At 41.8% G+C, this 17426-nt stretch overlaps 1 protein-coding gene across 1 annotated transcript in view; it reads left to right on the top strand.

The window, feature by feature from the left end:
- The window catches only part of LOC128685429 (Na(+)/citrate cotransporter), a 154416-nt gene that overhangs the window by 77388 nt on the left and 59602 nt on the right, over positions 1–17426 (top strand). The window contains exon 5 of the mRNA XM_070083087.1: positions 10553–10665. Coding sequence (XP_069939188.1) covers positions 10553–10665 — 113 coding nt within the window. The remainder of the gene's footprint in view (positions 1–10552; positions 10666–17426) is intronic.

Below are 17426 nucleotides of genomic sequence, written 5' to 3'. Positions count from 1 at the left end.
TGGCCCCGAGTGTGTATGTGTGTGCACGAGTGTGTGTGTGAGCAAGTCAGTGCGTGTGTGTGTGTGTGTGTGTGTGAGCTAGTGAGTGAGTGTGTGTGTGTGTGTGTGTGTGTGTGTGTGTGTGTGTGTGTGTGTGAGCAAGTCAGTGCGTGTGTGTGTGTGTGTGTGTGTGAGCAAGTCAGTGCGTGTGTGTGTGTGTGTGTGTGTGTGTGTGTGTGTGTGTGTGTGTGTGTGTGTGGTGTGTGTGTGTGTGTGTGTGTGTGTGTGTGCGTGTGTACTCACCTATTTCTACTCACCTATTTGTGGTTGCAGGGGTCGAGTCACAGCTCTTGGCCCCGCCTCTTCACTGATTGCTACGAGGTCCTCTCTCTCCCTGCTCCATGAGCTTTATCATACCTCGCCTTAAAACTATGTATGGTTCCCGCCTCCACTACTTCACTTTCTAGGCTATTCCACGGCCTGACTACTCTATGACTGAAGAAATACTTCTTAACATCCCTTTGATTCATCTGAGTCTTCAACTTCCAATTGTGACCTCTTGTGTCTGTGTCCCATCTCTGGAACATCCCGTCTTTGTCCACCTCGTCTATTCTGCACAGTATTTTATATGTCGTTATCATGTCTCCCCTGACCCTCCTGTCCTCCAGTGTCGTCAGGCCGATTTCCCTCAACCTTTCTTCGTAGGACAATCCCCGTAGCTCTGGGACTAGTCTTGTTGCAAACCTTTGCATTTTCTCTAATTTCTTGACGTGCTTGACTAGGTGTGGATTCCAAACTGGTGCTGCACACTCCAGTATGGGCCTGACGTAAATGGTATACAGAGTCTTGAACGAATCCTTACTGAGGCATCGGAACGCTATCCGTAGGTTTGCCAGGCGCCCGTATGCTGCAGCAGTTACCTGATTGATGTGCGCCTTGGGAGATATGCTCGGTGTTATACTCACCCCCAGATCTTTTTCCTTGAGTGAGGTTTGCAGACTTTGGCCGTCTAAACTATATTGTGTCTGCGGTCTTCTTTGCCCTTCCCCAATCTTCATGACTTTACATTTGGCAGGGTTAAACTCAAGGAGCCAGTTGCTGGACCAGGCTTGTAGCCTGTCCAGGTCTCTTTGTAGTCCTGCCTGATCCTCATCCGATTTGATTCTTCTCATTAACTTCACATCGTCCGCAAACAAGGACACTTCTGAGTCTATCCCTTCCATTATGTCATTCACATATACCAAGAACAGCACAGGTCCTAGGACTGACCCCTGTGGAATCCCACTTGTCACAGGCGCCCACTCTGACACCTCGTCACGTACCATGACTCGTTGTTGCCTCCCTGTCAGGTATTCTCTGATCCATTGCAGTGCCTTTCCTGTTATGTGTGCCTGATCCTCTAGCTTTTGCAGTAACCTCTTGTGAGGAACTGTGTCGAAGGCCTTCTTGCAGTCCAAAAAAATGCAGTCGATCCACCCCTCTCTCTCTTGTCTTACTTCTGTCACCTTGTCATAAAACTCTAGTAGGTTTGTGACACAGGATTTTCCCTCCCTGAAACCATGCTGGTTGTCAATTATACACTTGTTTCTTTCCAGGTGCTCCACAACTCTCCTCCTGATGATCTTCTCCATGACCTTGCATACTATACACGTTAGTGATACAGGTCTGTAGTTTAGTGCCTCATGTCTGTCTCCCTTTTTAAAAATTGGGACTACATTTCCCATCTTCCATACCTCAGGGAGTTGCCCAGTTTCAAATGATGTGTTGAAGATCTTTGTTAATGGTACACACAATATCTCTGCTCCCTCTTTAAGGACCCACGGAGAGATGTTGTCTGGTCCCACCGCCTTTGAGGTGTCAAGTTCGCATAGCAGCTTCTTCACCTCCTCCTTGGTTATATGTACCTCATCCAGCACTTGCTGGTGCACCCCCTGCTCTGATTTCCTGGAGTCCTACTGGTTTCCACTGTAAATACTTCTTTAAATCTTGTGTTGAGCTCCTGACATACCTCCCGGACGTTTCTTGTGAATTCCCGATCACCCTTCCTCAGTCTGATTACCTGGTCCTTGACTGTTGTTTTCCTCCTGATGTGGCTGTACAACAGCTTCGGGTCAGTCTTGACTTTCGATGCTATGTCATTTTCGTATTGCCGCTGAGCCTCCCTTCTTATCTATGCATATTCGTTTCTGACTCTTCGGCTAATCTCTTTATTTTCCTGAGTTCTCTGTCTTCTGTACCTTTTCCATTCTCCAGTACACCTAGTTTTTGCCTCCCTACACCTTTGGGTGAACCAAGGACTCGTTCTGTTCTTCCCATTATTTCTGTTTCCCTTAGGAACAAACCTCTCCTCTGCCTCCTTGCATTTTGTTGCCACATAATCCATCATTTCTTGTACTGGTTTTCCTGTCAGTTCCCTCTCCCACTGAATGTCTTGAAAGAAGTTCCTCAAGCCTGAGTAGTTCCCCCTTTTGAAGTTTGGTTTTCCCACCCTATTCCTGCTGCTCTCTCCACTTGGAGCTCAACTATGTAGTCAAAGCACAGAACCACATGATCACTAGCTCCCAGGGGCCTTTCATACATGATATCCTCGATGTCAGAACTACTCAAGGTGAATACAAGGTTCAGTCTTGCTGGTTCATCCTGTCCTCTCTCTCTGGTAGTGTCTCTAACATGTTGATGCATGAGGTTTTCCAGTACCACATCCATCATCTTGGCTCTCCATGTTTCGGGACCCCCATGGGGCTCCAGGTTTTCTCAGTCAATCTCCTTGTGATTGAAATCACCCATAACTATTAACTTTGCTCCCCCCATGTGTGCTCTCCTGGCCACCTCGGCTAGTGTGTCGACCATTGCTCTGTTGCTCTCATCGTATTCTTCTCTTGGCCTCCTGCAGTTCTGTGGTGGGTTGTACATTACTGCAATTATCACCTTATGTCCCTCAGACTGGATTGTTCCTACTAAGTAGTCCCTTTTGCCCGCGCCATCCATTCCTTCCATTTTCTCAAACCCCCACTGGTTTTTAATGAGCAGTGCAACTCCTCCTCCCTCTCTCCTCCCTCTGTCTTTCCTGAGGATTTGATATCCGGGTGGAAAGATTGAATCTGTTATTATTCTGGTGAGTTTTGTTTCTGTGAGTGCTATTATGTCTGGGGATGTCTCCTTGATTCTTTCGTGCCACTCCTCATACTTATTTGTTATTCCATCTGCATTTGTATACCACACCTTCAACTTCTTTTCTAAGATTGTGGTCTGGGAGGTGTATTGGGGTTGGGGAAGTGGGAGACCTGATAAGGAACTATGGGTGGTTGCTGTGGGGGTGGAGTTTGTAATGCAGTGGGTGGGGGCATTGGATGTGGCATGGGTGTTTTGGTTTAGAGTGTTTGGTTGCACTGGGGTTGACCTGGTTGGGAGGCTTCTATAGGAAGTTGTGAGGGAGGCTGTATTTGATCTTCCTGTGTCTGGGATCTCCTGTCTGTCTTCTCCATCCCCTCTCTTTCCTCCTTTCGCCTTTGTACCATCTCTCTCTGTTTCTGCCTCTCCGCTTGTGTTCTGTCGCGGTCGAGATACACCTTCCTGTATGCCGGCATGTCCCTTAATCGTGCTTTCTCCTGCAGGATCCTGTTCCGAGTCGATTCTGCCTTGAAGGTCACTTTCACTGGCCGGGTTCTTTTTACAAACCCCCCTATTCTCCGAAAATTTTCCAGCTGGCTCATGTCGTCTTCTCCTATTGCTTTCATGATGCTTTCAATTGCTTTTTTTTCCCCTTGTTTTCTTGCTTCATATGTTTCCCCTTCCCACTGCATATCCCTGTGTATCCCTCATTCAATTTGATTTCCTCCATTGCAGCTTTCCTTTCTTCAGTTTCACTAGCTAATGTACTTGGGCTCAGTGGCCTGTCATTTTCCCTTCTCAGCTTTCCCTGGGCTCTGCTGTGGTCTGTTAGGGCCTCCACATATAGCTTAGCTCTTTCATTTACTACAGTCTCCACTGATTGAGCTTCTACATGCAGTTTTGCTCCTTCTTTCCCTACAGTCCCCTTATTTGTGGCTGAGGTAGCAGTCTCTGTTGTCAATCCCAAAATGTTCTTTAGTTCTTTAGGCTGTTTCAGATTTTTCAGTTCCTCTTCTAAACTCTGTATCCTGGCCTCTGCTGCTTTGACTTGCACCTCCCACTTCCTGCTTTCCATGTCTAACCTCTCTTCCATTCTCATGCTAAGTTCTTCTAGTTTCTTTTCCCATTCATGTTCCCTTTTTGTGAGCTCTGCTGCCCAATCTTCCTTTGCAGTTTCCTCCTCCTGTCCCTTGGTTTTTCTTGTTGCTCTCTGGCAACCCATTTTTGTTTTATCCTGATTGCCTCAGAGTGGGAAACCTATGTAATTCTGTATGTTAGGTTAGCATTGTGTATGTCAGAGTGTGGGGGGGGAGGTAGTGGAGGAACTGTGGCTATGTGGGAAGGAGGGAGAAGCAAGTGGGTGAGTGGGAGAGGGAGAGGGGGAAGGAGGGAGAGGTGGGGAGGGGGAGGGTGAAAGAGGGATGGGAGGGATCAGGTGAAGGAGTGAGATGTCGGTGGGGGAGGGGGGAGTGTATGTGTGAGTCTGGCAATGTGTGTGTGTGTGTGTGTGTGTGTGTGTGTGTGTGTGTGTGTGTGTGTGTGTGTGTGTGTGTGTGTGTGTGTGTGTGTGTGTGTGTGTATGTTGTGTGTGTGTGTGTGTGTTGTGTGTTGCGTGTGTGTGTGTGTGTTATGTGTGTGTGTGTTGTGTGGTGTGTGTGTGTGTGTGTGTGTGTGTGTGTGTGTGTGTGTGTGTGTGTGTGTGTGTACTCACCTATTTGTGGTTGCAGGAGTCGAGACATAGCTCCTGGCCCCACCTCTTCACTGATCGCTACTAGGTCCTCTCTCCCTGCTCTATAAGCATTATCATACCTCGTTGTTAAAGCTGTGTGTGATTTCTGCCTTCACTACATCACTTGCTAGACTATTCTACTTCCTGACAACTCTATGACTAAACAAATACTTCCTAACATCTCTTTGACTCATCTAAGTCTTCAACTTCCAAGTGTGACCCCTTGTTTTTGTGTCCCATCTCTGGAACATCCTGTCTCTGTTCTCCTTATCGATTCCTCTCAGTATTTTGTATGTCGTTATCATGTGGATTATTTATGAACTGAAATTTCAGCTGGTTTCTTCGTCTGTGCTGATAGGGTGTCCCATATGCTAGTACCACTGGTGTAACTGGAGTCATTTACTCCTGTCCGTTTGTGTGTACGTTCTGGAAGAATTTCCTTCACCAGCTCGTTGAATCCGTTGAATGATAAAAAGACCGGTAGGGCAATCTTAGAGGCTGTACGCATGCCCAGTCCACTTAATCTAACCAAAATTGTGACTTGCTCCCAATGTAATTCGTCCAGGGAAAGATTTAGCGCTTTTTCAAGCATGTACTTTAAGAGGAAGTTGTGGTTTCCCAGTTTGGTTCTGACAAAAGAACGAGAGCATTGTGAAAAAAGTAAGTTAGCTTAGGAAGGGATGGGCAGCTGGAGAAAATATTGAAGGTATCTTGAGCATCACTGTCACTGATCTTGGCTTCCATTTGCTTAAGGAGAGTACAGTGAGTGGGATCAACAACTTTGACTTCTTGTTGGATGGTGTGTTTGTTGGAGGACACCAGTTCGCATGTCGAAGGTTTCTGAGCTCGTTAGTCAGATCCTCGGTGACCAAAATTTTTTGATAGCCAGGAAGAAACGGAGAGAGGCAAGAGGGTCTCCCTGCTGGACACCTTCACTTGAGTCAGTTCCGTGCTCTCCAAAGAGAAGTTTCGAGTCACTAGTGTAACAAAGGCAGATAAAAGGACTGTGACGCCCATATATATATATATATATATATATATATATATATATATATATATATATATATATATATATATATATATATATATATATATATATATATATATATATGCATATATATATATATATATATATATATAATATATATATATATATATATATATATATATATATATATATATATATATATATATATATATATATATATGCATATATATATATATATATATATATAATATATATATATATATATATATATATATATATATATATATATATGTATGTATATATATATATGTATATATATATATATGTATAAATATATATATATATGTATATATATATATGTATATATATATATGTATATATATACATATATATATATACATATATATAGATATATATATATATATATATATATATATATATATATATATATATATATATATATATATATATATATATATAGGTAATAGATTGGTAGACAGCAACCACCCAGGGGGGAACTACCGTCCTGCCAAGTGAGTGTAAAACGAAAGCCTGTAATTGTTTTACATGATGGTAGGATTGCTGGTGTCTTCTGTCCGTCTCATAAACATGCAAGATTTCAGGTATGTCTTGCTACTTATACTCACACTTAGGTCACACTACACATACATGTACAAGCATGTATATACATACCCCTCTGGGTTTTCTGCTATTTTCTTTCTAGTTCTTGTTCTTGTTTATTTCCTCTTATCTCCATGGGGAAGTGGAACAGAATTCTTCCTCCGTAAGCCATGCGTGTTGTAAGAGGCGGCTAAAATGCCGGGAGCAAGGGGCTAGTAACCCCTTCTCCCGTATACATTACTAAATTTAAAAAGAGAAGCTTTTGTTTTTCTTTTTGGGCCACCCTGCCTCGGTGGGATACGGCCAGTGTGTTGAAAGTTGAAAGATATATATATATATATATACATACATATATATATATACATACATACATATATATATATATATATATATATATATATATATATATATATATATATATATATATATATATATATATATATATGCAATAAGATCACAGTAAACAGGTGATTTCAGAATATGCAAAACAACCACTCTGAAAGAATAGAGAAATTCCAAGCGCTTTCGTGACTACTCACATTATCAAGGAACTATGAAAGTAAAGCATCCAAGGAAGCTATATAAGGGGTCTGGCCGGCACCTCACTATCAGATCCCACAACGGTTTAAACACCTGACGCACGCCGACCCAACTTGGATAGGTCCTTGGCACAACTCACCCCACAAACTATTCTACCCAAGAAATAAGAAATTTTAAAGATTATTTGTCCAGTGTATTATTAAATTCTTCCCAAATTCTATTAATTATAAATGGATCTAATTTATATAAACCAAAGGAAATATTCATATTATTGTCAAAACTGCTTTTTATGAAACAAGATTCAATTATATTCCTGTCGACCATGGACTTGCTTGATACTACTTTCTCAACTTTTTGAAAATCAATTGGATGGTTAAAATATCTTACATGAATAAATAGAGCATTGGAATCTTGTCCAGTTCTAATGCTATATTTATGTTGTTTTAATCTTAGTTCGAGATTTTTACCAGTTTGACCGTAATAAACTTTATCGCAAATTTTACAAGGAATCTTATAGACACATCCATCAGCATTTTGGGGGGAATTCTTTATCAAAAGTTTTTTTTACTGTATCAAGATTTTTGAATACAACTTTAATATTAAAAGTCTTAAGAAGAGAAGGCATATCAACCAAGTTTTCGTGGTAAGGGAGAACCAACATATTTTTAGTTGAATAAGGCTGGTTGTCCCTTTTTGGATTGTAAAAAGTATTTCTAGCAACTTTAAAAGATTTATCAATTACATTTCTTGGGTATTTTAAATCATTACCTATTTCATAAATTTTGGATATTTCCTCATCTATGAACTCAGGACTACAAATTCGTAAAGCTCTCAGAAACATTGATGAGAAAACAGACAGTTTGACTCTATCTTGATGCGAGGAATAATAGTGGACATAGGAACAGTTATTAGTAGGTTTTCTGTAAATTTTAAATTTGAATTCATTATTACCCTTAATAATTAAAACATCTAGAAAAGGCAATGAGTTATTTTCTTCAAACTCAACAGTAAAGTTTATTGAATGGGCTAAGCTATTTAATTTTCCAAGGAAATGGTGTATATCTACATTTTTGGGCATAAGACACAAAATATCATCAACCACATATATATATGTATATATATATATATATATATATATATATATATATATATATATATATATATATATATATATATATATATATATAGGCTCCTTGAGAGACGAAGACAAAATCACTCCTAATAAGAAAGTCGTAAAGCAGGATACATTAAAACACTGCAGTCACTTTTCTTGAAAATTGACAAGTGTAGCCTCAATCTTGGAGAAACGAAGTACCGTTAAGCATCAACACAGTGCCTCCTAATCAGCCTAACCTATCACGTCTGTAACCTTCAGCGATACAAGGGTAGCAATCTCAGTACACAATCTAATCAGAGCATTTCGACGCGGTCTTACAAGCAACGTATCAGACCTGGCAAATTGGCTAGGGGTTTCTTACATAGCAGCCAACTACCCTGATCATGGTCTTCCAGCTAGAGTGATGTATGTCTTTAAAAACGTATGATAGCAGGATGCCAGACGCAAGGCTGGGCAGGGGAAAGAAGCAGCTAGCGTGTTTACTGACGACCCTCTGATACGCTTTACCAGCGCACCCATAGACTCTCACACAAGACCAACTCACTCCCACACCCCGGCAACTCACTCCTATACCCCACCAACTCACTTCCATACCCAACCAACTTCTTCCCACACCCCACCAACTCCCTACTGCTGGTGGTGCAGGTTTGAAGTCCTACCATTGGTGGTGCAAGTTGATATCCCAATCACTGGTAGTACAGTTGATTAGGCCTGCCAGTGGTGGTACATGTGGGAACGATTACCACTGGTGGTGCAGGTGGGTAGGCCTTCCTCTGGTTGTGCAGGTGGGTAAGCCTACCTCTGGTTGTGCAGGTGGGTAGGCCTATCACTGATGGTACAAGTGGGTAGGCTTGTATCTGGTTGTGCAGATAGGTAAGTTTACCACTAGTGGCACCTTGGCACTGCTCCTCACTTAGCTTCCACTTTGTGTCTTAGAAGTGTCACACTGTTGGTTACACTTGTAACACACATGTGCAGACATTTAAGTATCATTATTATCGAAACGTTTCGACAATAAAAGGCACTTTAGTGTTGCAAATGCCTCTTACCCATCAACTTATATGTCATTTATAATACGATACTGTTGTAACCTTATTTTTCATTTATCCCTCAGAAAAGTGCCTTTGTTTTCTATAATTTCCTTGATATTCTCCGGTCTTTATCACGTGCGCTTATATAAGGCTTCTCGAATTGCGCTCCAAACTTCGTAAGAACCAACCAGCTACGTGGTCCCCAAGACAGCCTCGCTCGGCAAGATTTCCGCTGTCACTGAGGAACCCACTTGCAGACCAAACAATATGAATTAAGTCTGCATTTGTATCTTGCAGTGAGGTCTTCCTAGAACGAAATCTGTAGTACTCGTTTTATCTCTTGTTTATTTTGCCCATGTGATTGTAAATGGTATGTAATACTAATAAGTTGACGAGTAAGATATGTGACACTTGGGTACCTTTATTAATGACCTGTATTCGACTCATGATGCCTGTAATACAGGCGAAACGTGTTGGCATTAAATATACCTAAGTGTTGCTCATGTGTCTTACTCATTAGTTTGATAATGTGAATGCATGCATATTATTGATCAGTTTGTCAGTCATTTTGACTGCAGGAGCGTAGGTGTTTCCACTAGCTCCCTGGTGAATGATACATCTCTTGCCCTCCGTCAGCGTCAGTGTGGTCACTCTATCTTCTCAGTGTTGTCTGGAATCTTCTTACAACCATTGTCCTCAATAATGCTCGAGTTGCTGCAGACCTCCGCTCAGCTACCTTATAAAATGGACGCCACTGCCTTGAACAGTTCATGATCCAAGTACCCTTTTACTAATTGAGTTTCTAATATTTCTTCTGTTTCTCTTCCTCAACATAAACTTCAGTTATTTGCTTTTATTCATTTCTTTGCTACTTCACTTACTCTCCGCGGTGTCGTTTAGTAGCTTGACCAGTCCCATTGACCTTCACTAAATGTTCTTCTTAATCTTTTTTCCCTTCTAACAAAGACAGGTTGTTAATCTTGATTGCGAGAGAGACTACCTTGGGATAAATAACTAAGTACTCTCTGGCTCTGGCGCCTTCACTGCTCTTGCCTCCATCTTTTTTGCTGCCAGACTGCAAGAGCAGGATATCAGACTTCTAGACACTTTTCCAGCTGAATATTCTATACGGGTATAGTGTTTAATATAATATAAAATAATATTATAATAATAATTAATAACAAAATTACGAACTCCATTCTTCCCAGACTTTGGTCGTATTCAACATTTTCGTCTTATACGTCCTTCCCTGTAGTAATTTTATAGTATTTCTTGCACTCACAAACTCGGTGTCTGTCTCGCATTAGGGCGACGGAGGTTAGCACTTAATATAAATAAAAAAAATTATAGCACCTGTACTCCCATTTAGAATACTGTTGTCCTTCCATCTACCTTCAAATTGGCCACATTTTACGCCATTCCGCCATCTTCCACAGGGACAAAGTGACGAAGAAGAAACTGGTACAGAAATAGCGGATCTGAGTATACATCTTCCTCACCAGAGTCAGATGGATCTGGTCCCCGCCGAGGACACTCAAAACAGTCATAGGTAAGTCTCAGTTACTTTTGTGATGAATAAAGATACCTAGATGATACACATGTCTTATTTATGAACTTGTCGGTGTTGTATTCCATTAATATAAGTAACTCATTACTTAGCGGTTAATGTAGGACAGAAGCCGTAAAACACCTAAAGCCTTTATTATAACGAGGCTTAGCTTAATTAAAGCTTCTTAACGTTAACGTGATAAAGTTTTCCTTGGAAGATAACTTGGTTAGGTTCTTCTTGGAGTAACACCGCCACAGTTTTCTACTCAGAAGCATCACCCTGTAATGCAAATGATTTTAAAAAACTGGGAAACAAAAGTATGGGAACAGCACATAAGAAACGCTGAACACTATTAAAAGCCTCTTGACAATTTGGGGTCCAGCAAAATTTGGGAGCCTTCCCAATGAGTGGAACAATTTGCTATGTAGTATTATTGAAGCTAGCAGCTTGGCTAGATTGAAAAATAGAGTAAACAAATGTATGAGCGATAATGGTTGAGTATGAGTAAGACCTACCCAGTATGGGTGAGGAGGTATATTACGATGCTACTTTTTTTTTCTTTATACATTTCTTATATATTGCATAGTCTAATTCGAAGAAAATTATTATTATTATAATCAAAGGGGAAGCGCTAAACCCGGAGGATTATACAGTGCCTGGGGGGTATGTGGAAGGCATTCAGGCTTAATTCGGGGAACTGGAGCACAGATCCAATTCCCTAAATCAAGAGCCCCTCACTAACATCAAGGAACCTTCCTTGAGGGGATTCGAAGAAAAGCATTGCAGTTCAGCCGGTCTCCTGGCCATGCTAGACAACTTCGACATACACCCGAGCTGATGAGTAAGACACATGTGCGACACTTCGGTATCTGATGAACAAAACAGGCACAGTACAGTGACTGGAACAATACAGAAATAACTGGTCCAAGGCGGACCGAAATGTAGTCATAACCTTCTCTTTCCTATGTGTGGGTTATTTGTCACCTAATAATCTTCATTGCCGAAACATTTCACTCGCTTATCAGGCTTCTTTATTTGAATACAGGCGAATTACAACATATTTCTGCCCTACCAAATTCCCAAAGAATTTACTTCAATGACCGTATTTATAAATGTGTTCCACTACTCTACAGATCATGGTGTATTTTTCTTGAGCCAGCTTTCAGCTACATTTTCCCTACTTTTGGACACATCAAGCTGAGGAAGGAAAATTCAGAATGCATATTTGTTGCCGTAATGTTGGACTCGAGGTGTCAGAAATGTCTAGTTTGTTAGTCATGCAATTCTAAAAGCTAAATTAGATTAAAACAGCTTAGAAACAGATGTGTTAACATAATATGAACTTTAAAATTATTTCAGGAACCTGGTATACTAGTACGCCACGAAGCCTAAACTATACTTGCACAAAAATATCACACCAAAAGTTTAATAAATAAGTCCTACCTACCCCTGATGACAAAACTCTGCTCGACCCAGCCACATGCAACACTAGCTAACCTAAAATATCTAAACCCTAAGATACAGGGTTACCGTCGATAGAAAATAAATAATGGAGCTTGCGGGAGCAACAGAGAAACGGTAGAGAAGCTGCAATCCCCTTCCTATCAGACTGACACTCCCAGGAATAGGGAGAGGAGGGAAACTGTGGACCCCAAGTCTACTCGTAAGGCCGAAACAACGGAAACATCGGCCTCTGAAAGTGCTGAATCATCACTTCAGCGTGGAGCTCTTCCCACTACCAATACGAGACTCCAGAATGCCAAGAATATTTTAAGACTAAGAAATTTCAGTATACTCCAGGGTCAGTCAGAAATAATGAGTGCTGAAAATGAGTGTTGTATTGCAGTCAAGCTAAAAAACAGACATTTATAAGTAGTCTCGAAAAAAAAAAAGATATAGAAGAAGCCTTGACCTGGCTATCTTGACTTGGTACTCAAGCTAAAAAGAAATTTTATGACTCAGCATATTGATTCTCAAGATAAAACCGCAAAGAAATAAATGACAGAGTGACTGGCCATGTCCTACCTCACGACGAACGTGGTGAAGGCTTGTGGTCATGACTTGCTTTCTGACGAAGGTCGCGAGTACTACGTGAGAACATCCTTCTGGCGGAGATGGAGAAGACTTTGTAGTTATGACCTTTTCCCTAACGGAAGTCGCGAGGTCTGTGTGGCCATGACCTGCCTCCTGACGAAGGTGGTAAGGGCAGTGTGCATATGACCTGCCTCATGACGAAGGTGGTAAGGGTAATGTGGCCATGACCTGCCTCCTGACGGAGGTGGTGAAAGCTGTGTGCACATTATAGACAGTTATATAAATGCACAATTATACAGTTATACTGCAGATGCACAAACAATTGTTAAGCACCTCTTATGGACACGATAATGCGGATACTGAAGCTGCTTATTATGTATTAGGCTAGATGAACCAATTTCAACTGGCAAATAACCACTACCCTGTTAATTCATTATGAAACATCTCTTACTACATCAAGACAATAACCCAGAAAATGAACCATTGTAATAACATGTTCATAACAAAGAAGCATTGTGAAATATTTTAAAGACTGAATATTCCTAAGAATATTTCTTATCGAAGATCTAGCAGCTCCATTCATAGGAGTAAAATCCTAGTAATATTACGATTGCGTTGATTACTCGACCTAGCGCTTAAATATTCTTTGCTAACCCACTAGGAACTACCGCAGGGACTGTCATGTAATAATCTCTTGTTTTTAAATGGTATGGAAACCTAGATTGGGTAGTCTAGCGGTATCTTAACCGATGCTTAAGACCCGTCTTGTTTCCTAGCGGACAAAAAAATACCACCCACTTTTCATTAAGTTTCTTAAAAATTTCCTGTAACAACCATTCTGGTGTGTATCATGTATCACTAGTGTAATCATCTACTGTAGTGGATCACAAATAACTCAGTCCAAGTGTGAATCCTATTTTTTGTTCTGATTAACTCATCTCTTGTCTTATTAATTCTTTCGTAGGTCATAATACCCTTTCAAAGAATGTTTTTTTTTTAATTCAAAACTCATCTTGTTATTAATGGTTATAGTGGTGATAAGTATACGTACACAAACTGCATCTGCCATACGAAAACCCCTCTCAAAATATCCTCAGAAATATCACAGGATGATGAACATGCCTGACTATAACACACGATCCCAAAGCTGACATAATGTTGAGAAGTGCGACGCAATCTTCGAAGCCTGGCCTCACACCACAAGCCTGGGTCCAAATGGTGTCCAGCTCACACGTTGGGGAACAAGCTTTTATTAGGACCCCCCTCAAGGAAGGTTCCTTGATGTTAGTGAGGGGCTTTTAATCTAGGGAATTGGATCTGTGCTCTAGTTCCCTGAATTAAGCCTGAATACCTTTCACATCCCCCCCACAGGTGCTGCATAATCCTACGGGTTTCGCGCTCCCCCTTGATTATAATAATAATAATAATAATAATAATAATAATAATAATAATAATAATAATAATTTGATTAGGACAACATTTCGCTCTGTGTAGAGCGTTATCATAACTTCACAAAGCTTTTTTTTTTAAGGACTTTATTAAGAAAAGTTTATTTCACAACGTTTGACTTCAAACCTCAAGATTATCTACACAAATGCAGCCGGTATTATTAAAGACAATCTAAATAAGAAAAGGTGGAGGGCAGCGGCTGAGATATTATAGCACTAGCAGTCGATAAAAAAATATCTATTGTAATATATCTAAGAGTAATAATAAGTACTGCAGCGTCGAAGCTTTGTAAACTCCCTACTGTTCAGGGTTCCTGGACTTCATATTAAAGGCCATCAAATTATCTTTATGATAGACTTTGTATATCGTAACAACATGATCCACCATTAAGTTACAAAGTCAGTACTAACAACCCTTAATACATCAGATTAAGATGTTTGTTAACTGCCACTCCAAAAAATAGGCAGTTTAAGAGTAACAGCTTATACTAAAACAAGGAAATAGATATGGAAACAAACATGCCAAGGCAGTGCCACTGTGCGTTATCCAGGATGATTACAAGTTGGTACTTTAATAATTGAAGGGTCCCTAGGGCTGTGATGGCCGTGCTGCACAACCAGTTGCCGCCAAATGCCGCAAGAGTCAGACATTATATGACAGCAGTAATGAGAATAAAGCTCAAGGAGGAATCAAAGTGAATTTGACTAGGAATCAAGAAAACTTCACTGACAGCAAGGACTCATTCTTGATCTGGATTACTGCTTGTTATACCGTAGAATTCCTCGACGAGCATTTGAACAAACCCACGAGAATGATGGGAAAAACCTTGAGGCTGGAGCTGGTATGCACCAGGGGAGAACCAGATGAGGAAGAATGTGGTACAGACTGCAAGTTGAGGGGAAATAGAAATGCTCTGTATATCCAGGGGCTTTTTATGAAGTATGTCATTAATGTCAACTAATCCTATATCAATTGTCCTCATCGCTCTCGGGCCGTGTGGACCTATTGTGCAAACGCTCCTCAGTTACCTGACTGCAGTGGTGTGAGGTGGTGCTTGTCGCGCCTCTGCTGTCAAACCAGGAGAACTACCATCAGTCAACATGGCATTTAGCCATAGACGCAGGATAACACTGTTGGCGTTGAGCTTCTCCGAGGGGCAATAACGCAAGTTTCAACCCAAGTATTACTACCTAAAATCATCAGAGAGACGTATGGCATTCAGGATGGAGAGTTGTACGGGGTAGCCTTAAACGGAGCACATAGAATTTTTGTGAAACTGCTCTCAGCAACGGTCTATGAATCATTGGTCAACCGTTTTCAGGACGTAAGTCTTGATGCAACACCAGCTGTTTGTGTGAGGATGATCGATGTATCCAGGCATTATACATGGATCAAACTGCGTAATATCCCCTTTGAGGCTGATGAGACAGACATCACAAGAGTTTTTGAGGAATATGGGACTGTTCATTTGGCCCAGCATGGTACGTGGGTGACGGGTGCCTATGCAGGTCTGCCGGAAGGCACTTTTAACCTAAAAATGACATTACGACACCCCATACCGTCCTACGTGTACCTACAGGATTTCAGGACACAGGTCATGGTTTCATATGCCAGGTAAAGACGTACATGCCGACTATATAGGGAATATGATCACATAGCGGCGGTGTGTGGGAAGCGACAACGAGCTCCTGGCCCAGAGGCGGAGGCATCCGCTTCTACAACGGAGGGAGCAGGTGAGGATCAACGACGTGAAGGAGGGCGTGGTCGTCTATGGAGCGAGATAATGGATGAGGCGCATAAGGCTGGGGGAAAGGGTGAGGCCCTTGACCAGTTACCTGGCCCACAGACACTTCCAGAGGATAGAGACAAACAGAAAGTACAGGAGGAAGTGTTGGAAATTGAGGAGGAATTAGCTGAGGTGCTGAAGTCCTTGTCATTGCCTGAGGAGGAGGCTGCACCTGGGAAGGTGGTAGATGAGGAGTTGACGGCTGCCATACATCAAGGACAGGAGAACTATCCAGACGACGGGAGTGACAGCGTGACTGGGGTGTCACTGGGATCATTGAAACAGTGTACAGTGGAGGTTGAGGTACATTGTGAGGCATCCCCAGACCAAGCTATGGAGGAGGCGATTGTCACAAGGAAGAGGGCCGCTGCGTCGGATTCGGATGATGTCCTAACGCCAGTGCAGTGGCCTGGGAAGCAAATATGGGCTGAAGGTGAAGGTAGTGGTGGCCACGACAGGAGACACCAAAAGAAGGGTGGTGGGGAGAGAGGGAAGTGTGAAGGTGACAAGTGGACCCTTAAGTTCTGGTGCCCACCGGAAAAGTGAAGAAAAGAGGCAGGGGTGGAAACTTTAATAGGCCTCCGGTGTATGACAGTAAATGTTAATGGCTTGTGTAATAGTGTAAAGAGAGAATGGTTTAGAATGGTTCTGAATAAATCTAGAGTGGATATTGTGTTCCTTCAGGAGCATAATTTTAAGGAGTATAGGGTGTTGGAGGTGGCAGGGTTTCAGGTGGTAACCCTGCCATCTACCCATTTGAAAGGAGGGGTGGGTATACTAATTAGGGAGGTGAGCCAGTTTGTTTTGCAGAGAAGTGAGGGGGGAGGGGGAAGGGTGTTGTGCATGGATGGGCAAACGTGTGGCCTTTATAAGCGTGTACGTGCCTGCAGAGAATAACATACAGGTAAAGCAGGAGCTTGTGTGTGAGGACCTTGTGTTTTTCTTCTGTGCATTACCGAAGGTGGCAATAGTAGGAGATGATTGGAACTGCGTTATTAGGAGGGCTGACGTGGAACCGAAAGGGGCAGGCTATGTGTCGGTGACCCTCAGAGATTTAATGAGGGATATTCGGTTATGGGACGCGTTTGAGGGGGGGGCGTGGGAGACAGAGCATACGTTTGTTAGGAGTGGGTATGCAGCGAGGTTAGATAGAGTGTATCTTTCTCACGGGGTTGTAGTGCGATCTTTCAAAACTGTTGAAGTAGCATGGTCGGATCATAGAACAGTGTTGGTGGAGGTTGGGTGGGAGGCGCTTGCGGACATATACAGGAGTTACTGGAAATTAAATGTAAGTGTATTGAGTGATGAGGAGGGGTTAGAGGGATTTTCTGTCCTATGGAAGGAGCTTAGCGATGATGCACAGGGGGTGGACAATGTCGTGAAATGGTGGATTGTGTAGCCAAGGAAAGTATTAGGAAATATTATGTGAGGGAGGGTAAACGTATAAATAATTTAAAATATGGACTTTCAAATTATTTACAGGACAGGTTAA

The sequence above is a fragment of the Cherax quadricarinatus genome, chromosome 8 (genome assembly GCF_038502225.1).
Source record: "Cherax quadricarinatus isolate ZL_2023a chromosome 8, ASM3850222v1, whole genome shotgun sequence".
Classification (NCBI taxonomy): Eukaryota; Metazoa; Arthropoda; class Malacostraca; order Decapoda; family Parastacidae; genus Cherax; species Cherax quadricarinatus.
This window is presented reverse-complemented; position numbering and strand designations above follow the sequence as displayed.